Source organism: Esox lucius, chromosome 2 (assembly GCF_011004845.1).
Source record: "Esox lucius isolate fEsoLuc1 chromosome 2, fEsoLuc1.pri, whole genome shotgun sequence".
Taxonomy (NCBI): Eukaryota; Metazoa; Chordata; class Actinopteri; order Esociformes; family Esocidae; genus Esox; species Esox lucius.
Window position 1 is genome coordinate 37,315,764 of NC_047570.1, and position 21,628 is coordinate 37,337,391.

Below are 21,628 nucleotides of genomic sequence, written 5' to 3' on the forward strand. Positions count from 1 at the left end.
GAGAGGAAGACTGAGGGAATTTGAGAAAAGGAGATGGAGATTGAGAGAATGGGAGAAAAGGAGAGGGAGATTGAGGAAAGTGGAGAAGAGGAGAGGGAGATTGGGGGAATGGGAGAAAAGGAGAGGGAGATTGAGGGAAACTAAGAGTGAGCACTATATCAAGGTGCATCTAATACTTTGGAACCTCCAAATTTTAAACCTCCTCCTTTGATTGTAACACTGCATATCAACCCACTCTGTCCACAGACCTTCTCAGCCAAGACCTAGGGAAGGTTGTCATGACAATGACATAACCAATGGGAGAGACTGTCAAGATGTCAAGGCAGATGATGTCAGACATTGACATCACCTGTAAACAAAAACACAGACAAACAAACACATACCCAAACGCATACACACCAAGATGACATCACCTGTAAACACACAGCTTTTATTTGCTTGTGTCATAGTACGTTATAACAGTTCTTGTGGCATTGTTATGACAGTGTGGTTGTAGGCCTTCATAAAAAGCTTTCAGGTTTTCTTGTGTATTATCAGTAGATTTGGTGAGGCAGATTGAGTGGTTTAACAAGGTCTCACAAGCAGAATGCATTGGTGACTACAGTTTGGGGCACTCATAGATTTAATGCTTCAAACAGTGGATCCAAGAGTGGACAGAATGCCCCATTATTTTCGACTAAAAACAGAACAGGTAATTTTCCTTTACTCAAAGCCCCTGAGGCCAATCTCCCTGCAAGACACTATTCATTTATCTTCACATGGGGTTCGATTGTGAATTTAAAGTCTGTTCGTTTAGCCTCCTTCACCAGGGTGTTATATTTCAGGAGACTAAGAAGAATATGATTAAGAAGAATATAAACGCAGTTTCCGAAATTATCTCTCACCCCCAGACTATTTTTATTGACTGGTTGCTCTTATCGCAGTTCCGCAGAAACCACAAGCTGATTGGCATCATCCCACCAAATCTGCCGCTCTCTGGAATGGTTTCACTCAATTAAATTACTGGACGATGTTATACTGTAACATGTGTACTGTAATCGGTGGTTCCATGTTCGACAGGCCCGTTTTGGCCAGAGCTAGTTTGGGTACGCACTTAAACCGACCTCGTAAATTTTGACTCAACAATTTGTTTGAATAGGTAGGCCACGGGCAAGTCTCCACTGGGTAGGTTGGTTGTAAATGTCAGTTCCCATCTACGTCAAGGGGGTATTTTTAGTAGGCTAACGTAAAACGAATACTTTAGTGTGTAAAATTACATTACAAAATATTTTCAAGCGAACAGAATTCATGTTGAATTCTTGAAATTATTGTTTTGGTTGAATCTGCAAAGGCATAGCTTTCTGATATTTGAACAGTCATCCATAGCTAACATCATGTGAAGTCATTTTACATCCCGTAGTGGTCCTTTCAATTCCAGTAGAAACTCCCAAGTTGATGAAAAAGCACTAAGCTTATAAAACCGTGCGACAAGAGGATGCTCTCGCCTCAAACCAGCAGCGATCTCAGTGGTGGAAATGTTGGACACGGGGAGGGTCGACTTTCATATGACATTGACGCTATGTAGATGAGAGCGGGGATTTGTGCTCCGTGTAATGTCCCCGGCCGCTGAAGTTAGACGGTGTTGAGGCAAAGCTGCTCCTTTTCCGCTGCTCCGTTTCCCGGCGCTACTCTTTCAGCCGAACCAAGCTAACAGAAGTCACCGCTCAAACCCACTGCCTGTAGAGTTACATTTACCTTCAGGATAAAAGTTTGGTTTTGCTTCTGTATATTTTCGAATGGAAATTTGTTTATTTTTTCTGTTCCGGGAGAATCAACTTTAAGACTGAACGCACGGATAGCATACCATCATCCAAAACATCTAGTTGGCATAGCAGTTTGATTGTAAGTACAGTTTTTACTTTTAATATTGTGGGGGAAACATTTCTTGCGATAATCAGGACATTGGAAGCGAGCATGTAAACCCGTTTGTTATACTGAGTTGCATATATTGCGCACGGCTTAGCCTAGACTTTTGGATTGTATTTTCGTAAATCCATGCCACGTGAAAGACAGTGGTTAGTCACACCATTCTATCATTTATACGCTTTTTAAGTGACTTGAATTGTCAAATGGATCATTGAATGTATATTTGTGAATGAGAGATATTGATGCGTAAATCTTGTCGGTTGTGGTGTCCTTTAGTTTACGCGCGACTTTTCTTAAGTGGAAATAAATAGCTGAGAGGGGAAAAAACTATTATTGTACTATTGTTAAGGTACTAAATAAAAAAAAATCTAAATATTAATAATTCCAAGACAATGTATCCGCAATTACGCACATTGTATTTTGTTTCGAAAGGGGCGAACCGTTTTTAATAAACCAATTGAATTTCCTCTGACATTGGTTATGAATATTGAAATTAACAAAATATATGTTATTAAAAGTATTATAAGCTAAATGTGCTTCTGCATTTGCATTTCTTCGCTCCTTTTGGTTTTGTAGTACTATTGTTAAGCAGTTATTGATTAAAGCTGATATAAAAAAATATTTTATGAAATACATTTGATTGATTGTTTAAATAATTGACAGTCATTTAATTTCTGTCAGATTTAGAATTCCTATTTAATCTCGCTTCATAATTTATTGATAATGTCATATGAATGTGAATGCAGTTAAGCGAATGGATTAATGTGATTTCCTTGTTTTGTAATATTTATGTTGGCACTGCGCGGCAATTAAACCACTGAATGCTGATTAATTTGACAGTGGCGATCGCCCCTTGCTCTTCACAGTGTTAAATCACCTTTCGGCTGAGTGCATGCTGTTTGAAGTGGGTAATGGAGATCTTGAGAGTAACAACGCTATAAATCAAAGGTCCCTGGGCCTGGCTGGTGAAAAGCACCGCGGGTTCCTCCTTTGATCTTTTGTCCCAGAGGGCCAACAATGTGACTCAATGATAACTCTTCAAAATTCAGTTTTTCGGATCTGTTGATGTATGCATTTGGCCCAGACCCGAGGTATATCAATATTTTGAAATGATTCAGCGTCCCGTGTTATATTATTAGCTATTTGCTAATATTTTCCCCGTTTTTCCCCCCTCAGGGTCGTTTTCCCCATTGGTAAGGTGTTATTCCTGCTCCATCTCCGGATTTCCTGTTCATCCAACGGTCCCTCGGCTGGGTAACGAACCGCGAAGCTGCTGTCTACGTGGACCGGTGGGGCTAAAATCTTCCGTCCACCAGCCAACCTTGCCCGGAAATATACATCTAAACATATTGACATGGCGACAAATGGTACTAAAGCCACAGACGGACACGTCCTAACAGAGGTGAATGCTGAACCTAACGACAAACCCAAAACGCTGGTCGTCAAGGTCCAGAAAAAGGAACTTCCCGAAAGAGAAAATTGGACTGGAAAATTTGATTTTCTCCTGTCTTGCGTCGGGTACGCAATTGGACTTGGAAATGTCTGGAGATTTCCTTATCTGTGTGGGAAGAACGGAGGAGGTAATCGAGATGTTGGCAGTTTTTCAAAACAAAAGAAGGCAAACAATTTGACCTCATAATAAACACATTTGCCCTCGGGCGCTCAAAAATCTCTGTTGTTTACGAGTTATTCTGCACATTGTGCGTAATTGCGCGCAACTTTGTAGGAAACTCGCCGAGATCCTTTATTTGAGCAGCAGTGTGCCTGAAAAATTATTATTTTATTTATTTTAATTATTATTCCTTTTAATTGAATATTTATGGCATAGCGTATTTTTATTCACGATTTTACTTTTTGTTTACTTTCCTTCTGTTCAGGCGCCTTCTTGATTCCCTACTTTTTGACGCTCATATTTGCTGGCATGCCCCTGTTTCTGCTTGAAACGTCCCTTGGTCAGTACACGTCGATCGGAGGGCTTGGGGTGTGGAAACTCGCTCCCATGTTTAAAGGTAAATCAAACCCTATGTTAATTCAATATTGTTTTTGCTTTTTGACCATAAACGCATAGAAATATGCATATTGGTTCAAAACTCCTGACCAATAGTATTACAGAGACTGACCGTAGCTTATATTTCTTAATCACTCGAAGCTGTTAGCTAATTAATTTAGACACCTACCCAAAATATTCAAATGGGTTTTATTAACTGACATAAATATTCATAGGGGTTGTATTAACTGACCGGATATAAATAGTTTAACGTTCCTCTTCTAGGTGTTGGCCTGGCCGCAGCCGTGCTTTCGTTCTGGCTAAATATTTATTACATTGTGATCATTGCCTGGGCCATTTACTATTTATGGTCCTCCTTTACTTCTGTGAGTATAACGTTTATTAGTTGTTTTCTATGATAACGTTGACAAGATTCATTCATTAATGTTATGTTATTGCCTGTAGTGTAGAAAGGAGAGCTCATCTTCCAGGTGAATATCTTTAAGTGTCATGGAATTGGAAAAATCACACAAGCTCTTTTTGGATCCATTTGTATGCTGAAGGACAACGAAGACAGGCTATTTCTTTCATGCAGAGTTAATTCAAAGATATCAGATTTGGCCTTAAGTACCCTTCCAAAAACATTTAGAGGCCTTGGTGAAAGAGATTGGCAAAATTACAAAAGTGTTCTTTGTTGCAGGAGCTTCCGTGGCAATCATGTGGCAATTCTTGGAATACAGAGCGGTGTTATTCCAACTACAGCATCCTGGATGCTGCCAACCTGACCAGTGCGGTTCAGGAATTCTGGGAGTAAGAACACATTTTTTTTTTTTTCTACATCCATTATAAATCTTTACATTCTGTCGGTGGTTGCATCAAGCGCTATCGACCAAGAAGTGGTCTGGTTGTAGTGGATTTAAGGATCTATAAATGAGTTTAATTGACCAGTTGATTATGTGATTGATTGATTGGCAGGTTGGCAGGTTGATTGATTGTGTTGTCTTACAGACGTAATATGCACCAACTGACTGATGGTCTGGAGAAGCCCGGGGAGATCAGAGCGCCTCTAGCCATCACCCTGGCCATCGCCTGGGTGCTAGTCTATTTCTGTATTTGGAAAGGTGTGGCCTGGACTGGCAAGGTAAGATGCTCTCGTGAATAAATTGGTTTAAAGGCTTCAACCCATTGACAAGTATTCTTATGTGCTCAGTATTGGATTTTGGTTGCCATTTTGGATTTTGAGGGTAAGTCCAGCAGGCCCTTTTGGGTAAATGGCTCCAGACTAAAAAATACATATAAAAAAAACGCTGCATGAAAGAACTACCATTAAATTAAAGATATGATGAAATGATTGAATCGTGTGCAAAGCATGTTAAAATGTGTCAAGTACTTTTTCTTGAATTCTGAACAGAGTTGTTGGAAATCTTGACAAAGTTGTGTGGCCAAATTGAATTCAATCTTTTGACACAAGGCCTTAAAGGAGTGTCAACATGGTGTTTTCTGACAGATTTGTCTCACGATTTGCCAGCTTGTTCATGCTGTCCCAGCCCTTTACATTGGAGAATGGCTGCAGGCTCTCTGCGTGTCTTTACCAGTCAGATTCACAGAAATTACTAGTGCTCAATATTGCTCGTTGTTTTGTGAGAAAATGGGATTTAATTTATGTTTACATGTGGGTTCCCTAAACTTTGAAAGGCCAAATATTAACTGGAAATATTCAACAAACACAGTAGCTGATTACTGCTGGCCTGCAACTCCATTGAGCTGGACAACACTTTTTTTAAATGAAAACATCCTGATTCAAAATATTTTCCCACCAAACCAGCTCTTGTCCTAACATGCTGTAAGCTATATTTCACTTTTTTATAGCACATAACTGTAATCATACAGCTTAAGGTCCCCGCCTATTTCAGAAGGAGAATTTACGAGTGTCTCCATACATGTTTCAGGTGGAATACTAACATTCTCTCCCTCCATAGCTGTTTCAAATGGAGCAGATATGAGTTTCTCTCTCCATTTCTGTTTCAGGTGGTGTACTAACGAGTTTCTCCCTCCCTATCTGTTTCAGGTGGTGTACTAACGAGTTTCTCCCTCCCTATCGGTTTTAGGTGGTGTACTAACGAGTTTCTCTCTCCCTATCTGTTTCAGGTGGTGTACTAACGAGTTTCTCCCTCCCTATCGGTTTTAGGTGGTGTACTAACGAGTTTCTCCCTCCCTATCTGTTTCAGGTGGTGTACTAATGAGTTTCTTTGTCCCTATCGGTTTTAGGTGGTGTACTTCTCAGCAACGTACCCGTACTTTATGCTCTTCATCCTCTTCTGCCGTGGCATTACTCTTCCCGGGGCCATCGATGGAATCCTCTTCTATATCACACCCAACTTCGAGAAGCTCAAAGAATCTGAGGTAGCTGGTCTTTAACTCTCGATAGGAAGAATGAATAGCTAATTGGAGAATACTGATTACTTTTGTATATGCAGAGATTTGCTGTGTTTATAGTTGCAGTGTGTTTGAATTAAAAAAATTTTTTTAAATTAGTTGCTTTGTCTAGGTCTACCGTGTTGTGTGTTTACGGTGTGTTTTAATTAGCTGTTCTCGTTTTTTTTGCAGTGTGTTTCATTAGTTGTTTGTTTGTTTGCCGTGTGTTTTAATTAGCTTTGTTTAGTTTATTTGCCATGTGTTTTAAGTCTCCTCTGTTGTTGTCAGGTGTGGTTGGATGCTGCCACCCAAATCTTCTTCTCCTACGGACTCGGGCTGGGTTCACTTATTGCTCTGGGAAGCTACAACCCTTTCAATAATAATGTGTACAGGTAGGTTGATGTCAGTCATACTGTTTAATAGAGCTCTTTAATACAGCTTAGACTCCGCCTCCACTGCTGCCATAGTTCTAGAAGATCACTGCCTGCAGATTCTACTGCTGTGGAATACATGCTTTTATAGGGAAGGGGGAGACAGAGAGAGAGAGGGTGTGAAAGAGAGACAGTGGGAGAGAGAGAGAGAGATAAAGGTAGAGACAGAGAGAAAAAACACATCAGTTGCCAAGCCATCTCTGGTCTCTTTCATTCCTGGCAGCAAAAGAACAAATACCCCCCCCCCCACTCCCCCCCTGGAATGAATGGGTCAGTCCGCTGCCCCCAAAATGCAGAACCCTCCCCTCCCTCCCAAAGCAAATCTGTGCTGGTTTGATAAGGCCCCCGTGTCCAGTGTCACAGCAGCCCATCCAATTCATGCTTTGTCTTCCTCTGTGTCTCCCTGCAGAGATTCGGTCATTGTGTGCTGCATCAACTCCTTCACCAGCATGTTCGCTGGATTGGTCATCTTCTCCATTGTGGGTTTCATGGCCAACGTGACTAAAAGGCCTATAATAGAAGTAGCAGCTTCAGGTAACTGCCATTCACTGTTGGTATCGATCCTTGGGACAATCCGCCGTGTGGCTTGTCCAGCCAACAAAGAATATGGGTGTAATATTTGTGTTGTACAGCAACCCTTTCATATACGCCTGTAGACATGGATTAAATGTGCTTCCAGATACAGTAACTTCCCGAAAAGATTTGCAAAAATGAACGAAAAAGGCTGTGTGACATTAACTAAACTGGCAATGAGCTGTGTTTGAATTTATACTATTTAATATATTTCCCCAGCTTTAAATGTTAAAATGATTGGCACCCTGGTTTTTGGTGTGCTGTGAATATTCTCCTTGCAGGGACTGGAGGGAACAGGGACAGGGTTTTGAAATCATTCCTATATAAAGAATCTTTCTATAATCTGGTGGTTCTTTGGTCTGCGCTATTGGATGTTCTGTTCATTTCAAACCACAGGTTTTCACTAGGATTCATGTTCAGAGGCTATGCTTATTGCAATTTAGATTTTGTGATCAATTAAGAATGTATTTGTTGATTTTGATATGTGCTTGACCACAGTTCTGGTGGTGACTGTTATATATAAAAATAATCGATTATATATATTTATTCTAGGTATTCATATTAAACATTTAATGGTTTACACTTTTTGAGTAGGTCATAATGACATTAAATTGGTCAGATTATGTAAATCTTTTACGGGAATGGACTTCTCAGTCCTGCCCCCGGGAGCCCTGAATGGGTGGACACTGGAATCTACTACCCCACCACCCCCAAACAACCCCCAGGGACAGGGCCAAGAAACCCAGCTCACAAGATACGTGAGCAGGTAAGGTATATGTCCTCAGCAGAGCCAAGCCAGATCCGTATCTGGGAGAAAACGAGACGTAAGTCCGTAGAGTAAAACAAATAAAAAATAATAATAACAATTAAATTAAACAATAAAGAAAGAAATTATGTACATTTCAAACATTGAAACTGGCCTCTGTAGAAGAACTAGGAAGTGCCCCAATGTAAAATGAAGTGTACATTCTTCCACTCAGGAATGTGTCTTGACTACGTCTGCTATAAGCCTTTAGGCTGGATCGTAATTTGAGCTTGCTAAAGCAAAAAAGCTGTCCTACATCACCAGAAAATGGGAATGTTTATGCAAATTATAATGTGAATGTTTATGCAAATTATATTTCTTTGTATTTCTGTTAATAGTCCATTTTAGGTCAGGTCCAGTCTGAGTTTTAAACTACTGCTGAAACTTTGAACCCACCAAAAGCTTTAACTTACTGCAACATCAGGAGAATCATTCCGATGAGGCCTCTATCTGTCTGTGTATTTTGGCATGCAGTGCGATGAAAAAGTCTTGGCACACCTACAACAATTCTGTACCTCAAAGATGTTTACAAAAATAAATAAACGTAAAGGTCCTAAATATACAAATAATACTATAAAGACAAATAAACAGTGATTAAAAAAAAGACATGAAAACAAATACATCAATATGTGGTGTTACCTAGAATTTGGGTGCCTAAGACTTTTGCACAGTACTGTAGATGGGAATCAGAAGGTTGTCAGATCCAGTCTCTAAGGGTGAGTGTTTGGTTCCAGGCCCTGGCTTGGCATTCTTAGCCTACCCCGAGGCAGTGACCCAACTGCCCATCTCCCCCCTCTGGGCCATCCTTTTCTTCTCCATGTTGTTGATGTTGGGAATCGACAGTCAGGTGACAAAACAATACCCTATTGGTGTTCATATTTGTAATGTGTTTCTTCTGTTGTCCTCTTTTGAGCTATATTTTATGTTGTGTTGTTCTGTTGTTTTGTGTTGTGCTGCTGAACCTAATTATCTGTTGGGTATTGAATGTAATGTGTCCCATGTTGTGTATAGAACTGTGTGTTCCTTGTTGTGTATAGAACCTAATGTGTTCCTTGTTGTGTATATAACCTAATATAACCCAATTTGTTTCATATTGTGTTTAGAACCCATTGTGTTACATGTTGGGTATAGAACCCAATGTGTTACATGTTGTGTGTAGGATCCAATGTGTTACGTGTTGTGTGTAGAACCCAATGTGTTACATGTTGGGTGTAGAATCCAATGTGTTGCGTGTTGTGTGTAGAATCCAATGTGTTACGTGTTGTGTGTAGAATCCAAAGTGTTACGTGTTGTGTGTAGAATCCAATGTGTTACGTGTTGTGTGTAGAATCCAATTTGTTACGTGTTGTGTGTAGAACCCAATTTGTTACGTGTTGTGTGTAGAACCCAATGTGTTACGTGTTGTGTGTAGAATCCAATGTGTTACGTGTTGTGTGTAGAATCCAATGTGTTACGTGTTGTGTGTAGAACCCAATGTGTTACGTGTTGTGTGTAGAATCCAATGTGTTACGTGTTGTGTGTAGAATCCAATGTGTTACGTGTTGTGTGTAGAATCCAATGTGTTACGTGTTGTGTGTAGAACCCAATGTGTTACGTGTTGTGTGTAGAACCCAATGTGTTACATGTTGTGTATTGAACCTAATTTGTTCTGTATTGTGTATAGTTCTGTACTGTCGAGGGCTTCATCACTGCATTGGTTGATGAGTTCCCCAGGGCTCTGAGAGGAAGACGAGAACTCTTCATTGCTGTTGTCTGCCTGGTCTCCTATATTATTGGCCTTTCCAACATCACACAGGTATAGTATACACACACACACACACACACACACACACACATACACATTGTTCAGTAGTGTAAGTCAGCCTGTTCAGTGGTCTAAGTCAGCCTGTTCAGTAGTCTAAGTCAGCCTGTTCAGTGGTCTAAGTCAGCCTGTTCAGTGGTCTAAGTCAGCCTGTTCAGTGGTCTAAGTCAGCCTGTTTAGTGGTCTAAGTCAGCCTGTTCAGTGGTCTAAGTCAGCCTGTTCAGTGGTCTAAGTCAGCCTGTTCAGTGGTCTAAGTCAGCCTGTTCAGTGGTCTAAGTCAGCCTGTTCAGTGGTCTAAGTCAGCCTGTTTAGTGGTCTAAGTCAGCCTGTTCAGTGGTCTAAGTCAGCCTGTTTAGTGGTCTAAGTCAGCCTGTTCAGTGGTCTAAGTCAGCCTGTTTAGTGTTCCAAGTCAGTCCTGGCCTGGGGTCTTCTAGGGTGGTGCGAATTGTCTCTGCACCTTCTGGGGTTGGGTGGATGGATGTCGGACAGGGACATGTTTTTTTTTGCTTTCCAGCAAATCATAGGTAGTTTCCTGCAAGTTCAGTCATGGCTGTTGGCAGGGGAGTGTGTTCTCCTCCCAGTATGTGTATGTGGGGAATGGTTGAGCAAGCAGCATGATAACAAGCAAAACGGCATGGCAAGATATGCATTGTAGGCTCCTCCCAGACAGGTGTAGCAGTTATTGCGATAAGGGAAGGATGTAATTGCAATTTGGACATCACAAAATTATAAGGGGGAAAAAAGTATTGACACCACCATGTTCCATTATCTCTGTTTGTACCCGGATTCTGAGTCTGCTTGAACCAGAGAATTGGGTAGATCAGCAGCTGATCTCTTGATCGTTGGACCAAGAAAATGTATTCAAAATAACTTCTGAAGTTTCGAGATGGGTTTTGATAGTAACACAATGGTTCTCTCCTTTTCCTGAACATTTGAATTTTTTGGAGATGAAAAGTGTGAATAAATCAGCAGGATTGTACTTTAGATTTTGGAGATGAAAGGTGTGCATGAGACAGCCAGATTCAGATTTACGGTAAGTATTGTGGTATCATCTAAAAGACAGGTTCATATTTCCTTAATTTACAGCGTACCCTCAAATCCCTTAACCTTCCACATTCTTTTTTCCAAGTACAGTATCGTTTCTGTTTCCCGCTGATGTCCATCCCTGTGTTGGATCTGATGGTTTCAGTCGACCACGTCCTCCGGACTCAATACTCCAGTGATCTATGTCACCCTGTTCAGTGATCTATGTCACCCTGTTCAGTGGTCTATGTCACCCTGTTCAGTGGTCTATGTCACCCTGTTCAGTGGTCTATGTCACCCTGTTCAGTGGTCTATGTCACCCTGTTCAGTGGTCTAAGTCACCCTGTTCAGTGGTCTAAGTCAGTCTTCCGGAGTGACCATGTCTTCTCATGCCCCTCATCCCAAACTCAGAGGTCCTTATGTCTCCTCCCGAGGAGCTGTACATTACACCTGTACTGTGGCCCCTGAAACGATCCCAGAACACGTCCAGAACACTGATCTGCAGCCCAGTGTACCACACTGTCCTTCTCCATCCATCACTGGACATTCATGTCTGCATCCCTTTCCAAGTCAAACAATCGACCTAATCAGTAATCTCAGTGGTGTAGGACCGGCTCAATGCCCTGGCTCCTCCACCCTCCACCCTCCACTACTGCTAGGGTCCAGAGCCCTGAACATGCCGGGAAGGCAGCTTCCCACCCGAAACTGGGGCCTCGTGCAGCTCACATTATTCCAAGTCAGCAGCTTACTAGGCTACATCACGTCACATTCGGCTTCTCGGTGACCGGCCGGTCTCTCTCTGTACACAGGAACGTATATCACAGTGTGCCTGGGGTCGGTTGTGTTGCTGGTCACCAGTCCTCTGCCACCACTGAGTCCAAAGGGTGAAAACCGGGTTTTATTTAAACATTGTGTGGCTAATATGACTCTTCTCTCCCGACAGGGTGGGCTGTATGTCTTTAAGCTGTTTGACTACTACTCTGCCAGCGGGATGTGCCTGCTTTTCCTGGTCTTCTTCGAGTGTGTTTCCATATCCTGGTTCTATGGTGAGTCACGGACGTTTGTCCCTGGCCGTTGGAGTCAGAAGCAGTAGGTCCTTACTGTTGGAACTGATATTGTGTTCAGATGTGTAACACCAAGATGTTGGGTTTGGTCATAATAATAGTCTTTGGGCCTTTCTCAATGTATTTGTTTTTGGGTAAAGGTTTTGGGCCTACTCAATTTAATGTTCTTTGGTTAAAATACTATGGGCCGGCTTAATATAATAACTCTGCTCAACATATTAGTCTTTAGGTCGGCTAAATGTTTTAGTCTTCAGTTCTTCACAATGTGTCAGTACTTCTCTCTTTATGTAACAGTCATTTTATAAGCCAGTTTGTGCAACATTCTTTGGGTCTGCGCAATGAAACAGTCTGTAACAGTCTTTGGACTTGTTAAATGTAGCAGTCTTTGAGTCTGCTTAATGTAAAATTATTTGGGTCTGCTCAATGTAACTTTTTGAGTAAAAGCTGGCTTATGATACCAAATTCAACGTTGAAACACTGCTTCCAGAGGACAGATTTGTGTTTTCCATCACATGACCTTTAACCAGCGATGTCCTTTCCTGTGAATGTTGCAGGTGCAGAGAAGTTCCTCACCAACATTGAGGAGATGATTGGCTTCAGACCCTGTCTGTGGTGGAAGCTATGTTGGATGATCTTCACTCCTCTCGTAGTAGCTGTACGTACCCCCCCCCTCCCTTTTCTCTCACTCTTTTTTGTCCTCTCTGACTCTATTTTCCTCATCCTTCCTCATCCTCTCGCTCTTCATCCATGTTCCTCATTCTCCCGCTCATCTTCCTCATCCTCTCGCTCTTCATCCATGTTCCTCATTCTCCCGCTCATCTTCCTCATCCTCTCGCTCTTCATCCATGTTCCTCATTCTCCCGCTCATCTTCCTCATCCTCTCGCTCTTCATCCATGTTCCTCATTCTCCCGCTCATCTTCCTCATCCTCTCGCTCTTCATCCATGTTCCTCATTCTTTTTCTCTACATCATTCGTCGCGCTAAAGTGTATGTATTCCTTAAATCAACTGTGCCTGTGATGTTTTCCTCTCTCAGCACTGCCAGCTCCTGGTGTTTCATCTCTCAAGCAACCTGGTTGAGTGACTGAAACAATTAGATACTTAAATCTGAAGGCTAATTGAAAGTAATCTGCTGGATGTAATTCACATAAACGACAGCCGAGGGTGAAAACCCAATCACGCCCCGCGGGCCACCTCTGCTGCGCTGTAACTCCGGTGTCCTCTCTCCCAGGGAGTGTTTCTGTTCAGCGCCGTCCAGATGGTTCCGCTCACCATGAACAACTACGTGTTCCCGGCCTGGGGTCAGGGAGTGGGCTGGTGCATGGCCCTCTCCTCCATGCTACTCATCCCTGGATACATGGTGTACATGTTCCTCACCCTCAAAGGAGACTATAAAGAGGTACGCCACCCATCCCGTCCCGCGCACGCACGCACCTCCCTCCATTTCAACCACAGGTGGGTGGTGTATTATTATTTGTGGAGGCCGGGTTTTTGTGGTCGTGGCTGGAATGGCATAGCCTCAAAACAAATCACGCCCACCTTTTTATTCCCCTACTCTCCCCTCCAGACATCATGAACCACTGCACCCCCACGAGCCTCCTGGCATCTTACGACGCATTTGTCTGGCAAAGAGTACACAATCCCCCCAACCCCCCCCCCCCCACCAAGGTGTTTGCTCGAGGTGGGGTGAGGGATTTCTGTCTAGGGTTTCTGTTGATTTGTCATTGTCCAGCAGCTCCCTTGGGTGTATTAGGCTTCAGTAAAGTCACCACTTGAAATCCGCTGATTATGCTGGCGACGCTGTTCAGCACCTAAAAACTGCTTAGTGGGGCAACGTCTTCAACTCTCCTGAGCCTGTTTGAAGTTGCTTTGAGGAGACAACATCGCACAAATGATTGGATATCAAGACGTTTGAGAGAAAAAAATTCTAATTAGAGAGAAGAGCTAACACTGGCGGATTTGCAGCTGGCAATAATTATTATGCCTTAATCCATTTCCTTGTCACAGACATTGAGAAAGAGAGTTTTAGTGCAGAAAATATTTTGGTGTTTGTTAAAATGTATAATGCAGGCTGCATTTACACAACCAAGCTAATTCTGATCGCCCCCCCTTAACAGTTCTTTTGACCAATCAGATCAGCTTGGAGGCGCTGATGCGAAACGATCTGATTTGGGCAGCCAGTGAGCAGCTACGGACATGCAGATACAGATACCATCAATGTTCAGCTGACAAGGTCGCAGGGTCAAGCCAGTCAGTCATGTGACGGTCCGTCTTTGGAGCGTCTCCCACCAGTGAAAGGGACCTCAGTAATTGCTGGTTCTGGTATTGTCAGGAACGGAGCTCAGTGGTCGTCAATGGCAACGGAATGAGCAGCTGACAAGCACTTTGTGTCCGCCAGTGGCGTCTCGGGTTACCTAAATTGCAGCAATCAGTTCCTTGATTAGTACCTGCCAAGCTGCATACGAGGGTTTAACTGCTCACTCTGAGATGGCAAGTAGCTAGGTAGGCACACGACACGACCACCGCAAAGAACGGAAACAACATCGCCACCGCCAGGCCACCGCCAGGCCACCGCCAGGCCACCGCCAGGCCACCGCCAGGCCACCGCCAGGCCACCAAAGGGCTAAAGACGTCGCTATGATGTCTGATGTTTTGTCTAACATCTAGTTCCATTGCGGTGACTCCAGGTGGCGCGGCCATGTGGTCCGTTGTCTGCCGGCGATGTGAAACGCTCTAACGTAGCGGCGTGACGTGATCTGAATGTGCTGTTGTCTCGCACCCTGTAGCGCCTGCGGATAATGATCCAGCCACCAATCATGGTGAAAGGAGAGCGCCAGGAGAACGGCCCGGATCAGGCAGCGGCGGCGGAAAACTTGGCCCCGGAAGAGGCTTACATCTAAACCCGGTTCAGCCCGTCTCCGAGGCCAGCGCTCTGCAGAAAACAATGTAATCACGGTGAAGCACAGCCAAGGGATGAGGCTCAAATGGCGGCCTATCCCCTACATAGTGCTCTGCTTTTAACCAGGGTACGTATGGACCACTACCCATATAGGCCCTGGTCAAAAGTAGTGCACTACATAGGGGACAGTTTGCCATTTGGGATGCAGGAACGTCTGATATCCAATCACCTACCTCCGGGGGAAACATGTGACCAACCTGATTACACGTTTGTTTAGTTATTTTTTTTAGTTTTCTCTTATTTACGTTTGTAAAAAAAAAAATGGAATGAAGAAAAACAAACTACCCAGCAATGCTATTCTGATAGTTTGTGTTTCATATGCAATGGTAGACTTTCTAAATTGTTACCTAGAACATTACTGTAATTTCAATTATGATTTAAATTTGGAGGCCCAATGTGATTCAACCCTACTGTGCTAATTGAAGATATTTACTTAATTAATCTATTAAAAAATATTTTGTAAAAAGGAAAGATATAGAATATAATCTGTATGCTCAGAAAGAAGTACAGAAAAAATTAATGCAATGTATTAGGTATGCAAATAAATGCAATAAAAATTGCATTGTGGAATTGAATACTGATGAATTATAAGCAATGACCATTATGGGAAAGTGCAACTGGCAAGGCCAAATCTCTTTATATCGTTTTGTTTCACCCCTCCTTATATTCCAACCATTGAAAAAGCACAAGGCCAGTACGTCAAATGTGTTCGACACCACACAACCTGTTACAAAATGCAGATTTCCGTTAGGTACGAGAGACTGTTACAATTGTATCTTTGTTTTCTAAAGAACAATAACTTTGTATGTGTCTGAAACATTTTTTTAATGATTTGTAGGATTTAATTTTTTCTATGTGAGAGTGAGAAGGACCAAAATCATACTCGTGAAAATGGATCAGCACAAACACGAGCAAAAGCCTATTGAAATGAGACGCCACCCCCCTCCCTCCTTTCACTGGTGTACTGATCTGCGTTATTATAACAGAAGCAGCATTTGAGCTGCATCCACGGGACAGCTCCCCCTACAGATGTGGGGTTTTAGTCCAAGCCTGTTTACCATTATAACGTCCCAATCCTCAGGAACTGCCTTGAAAAGTGACCAAATGATCTGCTGAGAGTGCAGAGATAAGAGCTGTGAAACGAACAAATGAAGGCCTCCCTCCAGTAGGTCGTTATTCAGTCATTCCATTGGAGGTCTGCGCAGGTTTCCAATGTCAGGATCTGAGAGAGACATTTTACAGAAAGCCTAACCTGCTGAGAAACCACAGGCCAATATTACTTCTGAGATTATACCTTCTTTTTTATTATTGAAAAAGCAAACTTATGCATTATTAAGTTGTTCGGCAATATATATAGATATGACACTTGTATTTAGTGGGATTATATATTAATTACACAAATGATCATGGCTGTGTTTCTGTAAGGATAAAGCTAGTATGCTTTGAAGGCAGCTAAACGTCATAGGAATCTGGTCTAAATTAGTCCTTTCATTCTTTGCAAAGATTAAAACGTGCAATCAATAAGTGTTCCATGAATTTTGTATAGTTCCATTCTGCAGTTTTCTGTCTTAAATGATGTTGTAAAGCTGTACTCTGTAATATGTGTAACTGTGTCTGTATGACGTTTTGTCTAAATGTTGAAAATATATTATATTATTTGCTGTTCTCTGCAGTAATATGATTATCTCAGAAACCGAAGCACATATCTTTCTGAAATGTAAACATAATAAATTACAATAACAATAATAGAATAATAACTAAATAATAGATACAATGTCTGGTGAAAGAATCTTGTTTTGTATATTTCTAACTGTTTCATGGGCCTAATGTAAAATATGATATGTAAAAAATATAATAAATGTCTTTAGATGGTGTTATATGAAAAAGCATGATTGCCATATATGTTATCTGCATAAGTAAATAAAGAACTATAGATTATAATGTGTGTTTTTCATAATGTGTATTGTTCAGGGGGAAAAAAACTTTTTTTATCCTAAATCTTATGGAATTAAATGTGAGCAACTGGAATCATACACAGTGGGAGTTAGATTGAATCCTGCATTTTGATACAAAATTTCAATATTTGTAGACATTTACTGTTAAAATCAACAGTAAACATCAATAGTGAACATCAATAGTGAACATCTACAGTATATTGAACATATATAGTGACACCTACAATCACCTAAAGGATTATTAGGAACACCTGTTCAATTTCTCATTAATGCAATTATCTTATCAACCAATCACATGGCAGTTGCATTTAGGTGTGTGGTCCTGGTCAAGACAATCTCCTGAACTCCAAACTGAATGTCAGAATGGGAAAGAAAGGTAATTTAAGCAATTTTGAGCGTGGCATGGTTGTTGGTGCCAGACGGGCTGGTCTGAGTATTTCACAATCTGCTCAGTTACTGGGATTTTCACGCACAACCATTTCTAGGGTTTACAAAGAATGGTGTGAAAAGGGAAAAACATCCAGTATGCGGCAGTCCTGTGGGTGAAAATGCCTTGTTGATGCTAGAGGTCAGAGGAGAATGGGCAGACTGATTCAAGCTGATAGAAGAGCAACTTTGGCAGAAATAACCACTCGTTACAACCGAGTTATGCAGCAAAGCATTTGTGAAGCCACAACACGCACAACCTTGAGGCGGATGGGCTACAACAGCAGAAGACCCCACCGGGTACCACTCATCTCCACTACAAATAGGAAAAAGAGGCTACAATTTGCACGAGCTCACCAAAATTGGACAGTTGAAGACTGTTGCCTGGTCTGATGAATCTCGATTTCTGTTGAGACATTCTGATGGTAGAGTCAGAATTTGGCGTAAACAGAATGAGAACATGGATCCATCATGCCTTGTTACCACTGTGCAGGCTGGTGGTGGTGGTGTAATGGTGTGGGGGATGTTTTCTTGGCACAATTTAGGCCCCTTAGTGCCAATTGGGCATCGTTTAAATGCCACAGCCTACCTGAGCATTGTTTCTGACCATGTCCATCCCTTTATGATCACCATGTACCCATCCTCTGATGGCTACTTCCAGCAGGATAATGCACCATGTTACAAAGCTCGAATCATTTCAAATTGGTTTCTTGAACATGACAATGAGTTCACTGTACTGAAATGGCCCCCACAGTCACCAGATCTCAACCCAATAGAGCAGAGGTGTCAAACCGGTTCCACGGAGGGCCGAGTGTCTGCAGGTTTTTGCTCTCTCCTTGTACTTGATTGGTTAATTAGGTCACTGATTGGTTAGTTTCTACCCTCACCTGGTTGTGTAGGTATGAACTAGGAACCAATTTATAGAAAAAACCAAAAACCTGCAGACACTTGGCCCTTTGTGGAACCGGTTTGACACCTGTGCAATAGAGCATCTTTGGGATGTGGTGGAACAGGAGCTTCGTCCCCTGAATATGCATCCCACAAATCTCCATCAACTGCAAGATGCTATCCTAGCAATATGGGCCAACATTTCTAAAGAATGCTTTCAGCACCTTGTTGAATCAATGCCACATAGAATTAAGGCAGTTCTGAAGGCGAAAGGGGGTCAAACACAGTATTAGTATGGTGTTCCTAATAATCCTTTAGGTGAGTGTATAGTATAGTGAACATCTATTGTGAACACCTACATTATAGTTAACACCTACAGTGAACACTGACAGTATATTGAACATCTATACTGAACACCTACAGTTTAGTGAACATCTATAGTGACACCTACAGTATAGTGAACATCTATGGTGACACCTACAGTATAGTGAACATCTATGGTGACACCTACAGTATAGTGAACATCTATGGTGACACCTACAGTATACATAGTGAAAATCTACAGTGAACATCAAGAGTACAGTGAACATCTAAAATATATTGAATATCTATAGTGAACATCTATAGTATAGTGAATTGTTGTTGGTCACCTTTAATAAAACTACTGCTTATCAATAAATTATCTTCACAGCATTTGTACTTTTATTTAATACAAATAATATCATTGCTCAATCTGAATCATGTAATAAAAAAACACAATCTCCCATTGGATACAAGGCAGGGGTGGTAATCAGAGAGTGAAAATGTATTTGAACACGTTGTCCGCTAAGGCCGTCATCTCTCCAGTCCGTTACTGAACATACTGATGTTGCAGTAGTGCCCCGACGGAGGCAGGAGGCTTGTCCAGGCTGCGGATAAAAGCTGATAAATATGCACATGAACTCTGTAGCCATCGCTTGGTTATTATAATGTAGAATGAATCAGTGATTCAGCCCCAGGGGAGCACTGCTAGCCTGTGGGAGAAGACTCCTGCCAGAATGGACTCTGTAATCGCAGGACACGTGCCCTCGCATCTACCAAGCTTGTACTGGATTGTTGCACGCTAAGGTCTTCACTGCATTTTAATCACTACAGTGCTTAGGTATTCACTGCATCTAAACCACTGTAGTGCTAAGGTCTTCTCTGCATCAAAATCACTACACTGTAAAGTTCTTCACTGAATCTAAATCACTGAAGTGCTAAGGTGTAAACTATATATAAATCACTGTAGTATTACAGTCTGTATAAATCACTACAGCATTTAGGTCACATTTAAATCAGCATATCATTTAAATCACTTAAATCACACATTTTCTAAATCGTTGCTGCATTATGTTGAACACTGCATCAAAAAGAGTACTGCAGGTCTATGTTACACCTGTATATGAAGAAAGAACATAACAGGGACACACGTAAAGGAAGGGAGAGAGACTGTTTACCCTTGTCATCTCTTACCTACTGTCACATGTTCACTCTTTTTTACGTAATTACAGGAAATGTATTGTTGGAAGAACTGGAGGACTATTGGTCACCAATTCACTTATTAATGCATTACAAGCCTGTGGTTACTTTGTCATCTGACTGGATGATATTGAAATTAGGTTCTGATGGGGTCCAAGACCTGCAAACAGAGAGCGTTGGTGATGCAGACGGAGACAGAGCCTCTCCAGATCAGTCACTGTAGTGGCAGAGACAGGTTCACTGTAGCGGTAGTATCAGAGACAGGTTCAGTTAGCGGTAGTGTCAGAGACAGCTTCAGTTAGCGGTAGTGGCAGAGACAGGTTCAGTGTAGCGGTAGTATCAGAGACAGGTTCAGTGTAGCGGTAGTATCAGAGACAGGTTCAGTTAGCGGTAGTATCAGAGACAGGTTCAGTTAGCGGTAGTATCAGAGACAGGTTCAGTTAGCGGTAGTATCAGAGACAGGTTCAGTTAGCGGTAGTATCAGAGACAGGTTCAGTTAGCGGTAGTATCAGAGACAGGTTCAGTTAGCGGTAGTATCAGAGACAGGTTCAGTTAGCGGTAGTGTCAGAGACAGGTTCAGTTAGCGGTAGTATCAGAGACAGGTTCAGTTAGCGGTAGTATCAGAGACAGATTCAGTTAGCGGTAGTGTCAGAGACAGCTTCAGTTAGCGGTAGTATCAGAGACAGGTTCAGTTAGTGGTAGTATCAGAGACAGGTTCAGTTAGCGGTAGTGTCAGAGACAGGTTCAGTTAGCGGTAGTATCAGAGACAGGTTCAGTTAGCAGTAGTATCAGAGACAGGTTCAGTTAGCGGTAGTGTCAGAGACAGCTTCAGTTAGCGGTAGTGGCAGAGACAGGTTCAGTGTAGCGGTAGTATCAGAGACAGGTTCAGTGTAGCGGTAGTATCAGAGACAGGTTCAGTTAGCGGTAGTATCAGAGACAGGTTCAGTTAGCGGTAGTATCCGAGACAGGTTCAGTTAGCGGTAGTGTCAGAGACAGGTTCAGTTAGCGGTAGTATCAGAGACAGGTTCAGTTAGCGGTAGTATCAGAGACAGGTTCAGTTAGCGGTAGTGTCAGAGACAGGTTCAGTTAGCGGTAGTGTCAGAGACAGGTTCAGTTAGCGGTAGTATCAGAGACAGGTTCAGTTAGTGGTAGTATCAGAGACAGGTTCAGTGTAGCGATGGTTTTAGAGACAGGTTCAGTGTTGTGGTAGTATCAGAGACAGGTTCAGTTAGCGGTAGTATCAGAGACAGGTTCAGTGTAGCGCTAATATCAGAGACAGGTTCAGTGTAGCAGTAATATCAGAGACAGGTTCAGTGTAGCGGTAGTATCAGAGACAGGTTCAGTTAGCGGTAGTATCAGAGACAGGTTCAGTTAGCGGTAGTGTCAGAGACAGGTTCAGTGTAGCGGTAATATCAGAGACAGGTTCAGTGTAGTGGTAGTATCAGAGACAGGTTCAGTTAGCGGTAGTGGCAGAGACAGGTTCAGTGTAGCGGTAGGGTGCTCCAGGCTATAGGCCGGTGGCTAGCTGTCTAGAACATTCTATCACTGTAAATGTGTTTTGCTGATAGTCCTGCACAACTAGCTGTCTGCTACAATATGCACAATTATCTCTCTGTCTCTCCCCTCTCTCTCCTCTCATTCTCTGTCTCTGTTCGATTTAAATGTTTGTGCGCCCTGCCAAAGTAGAAAATAGAAAAGCTATGATGAAAAACACAAGAGAAAACAAAAATAAAATAAACAAATGTAAAAAAAAAAGACATTACACACAAGTTTAAAAAGAATAAAGGCATTTTGAAAGTAGTTGTATATATTACCGTGGTTTAAAATATTTGAAATAGTTACAAATGAGAATGACAAGAGAAAATAATTATAAATAAAAATAAATAGAATCTCCCTG

The 21,628-nt window shown here is 42.1% G+C and overlaps 1 protein-coding gene across 1 annotated transcript; it reads left to right on the plus strand.

Moving 5' to 3' along the window:
• The first annotated feature begins 1,461 nt into the window (after positions 1–1,461).
• slc6a1b (solute carrier family 6 member 1b) lies at positions 1,462–16,900 on the plus strand. Its single transcript, XM_029113744.2, has 15 exons — positions 1,462–1,881; positions 3,082–3,485; positions 3,783–3,914; positions 4,178–4,278; positions 4,593–4,702; positions 4,901–5,033; positions 6,161–6,295; positions 6,596–6,699; positions 7,148–7,272; positions 8,851–8,963; positions 9,780–9,911; positions 11,884–11,986; positions 12,559–12,659; positions 13,235–13,402; positions 14,790–16,900. The coding sequence occupies exons 2-15, from the start codon at positions 3,260–3,262 to the stop codon at positions 14,901–14,903; spliced, it is 1,797 nt and encodes a 598-aa protein (XP_028969577.1). The 5' UTR covers positions 1,462–1,881; positions 3,082–3,259; the 3' UTR covers positions 14,904–16,900.
• Positions 16,901–21,628: the final 4,728 nt, after the last annotated feature.

Coding starts and splice junctions, on each gene's coding strand:
- slc6a1b (XM_029113744.2), top strand. CDS start 3,260: ATGGCGACAAATGGTACTAAAGCCACAGACGGACACGTCCTAACAGAG. Junction 8,964..9,779: donor TGTTGGGAATCGACAGTCAG/GTGACAAAACAA, acceptor TATTGTGTATAG/TTCTGTACTGTCGAGGGCTT. Junction 13,403..14,789: donor TCAAAGGAGACTATAAAGAG/GTACGCCACCCA, acceptor CGCACCCTGTAG/CGCCTGCGGATAATGATCCA.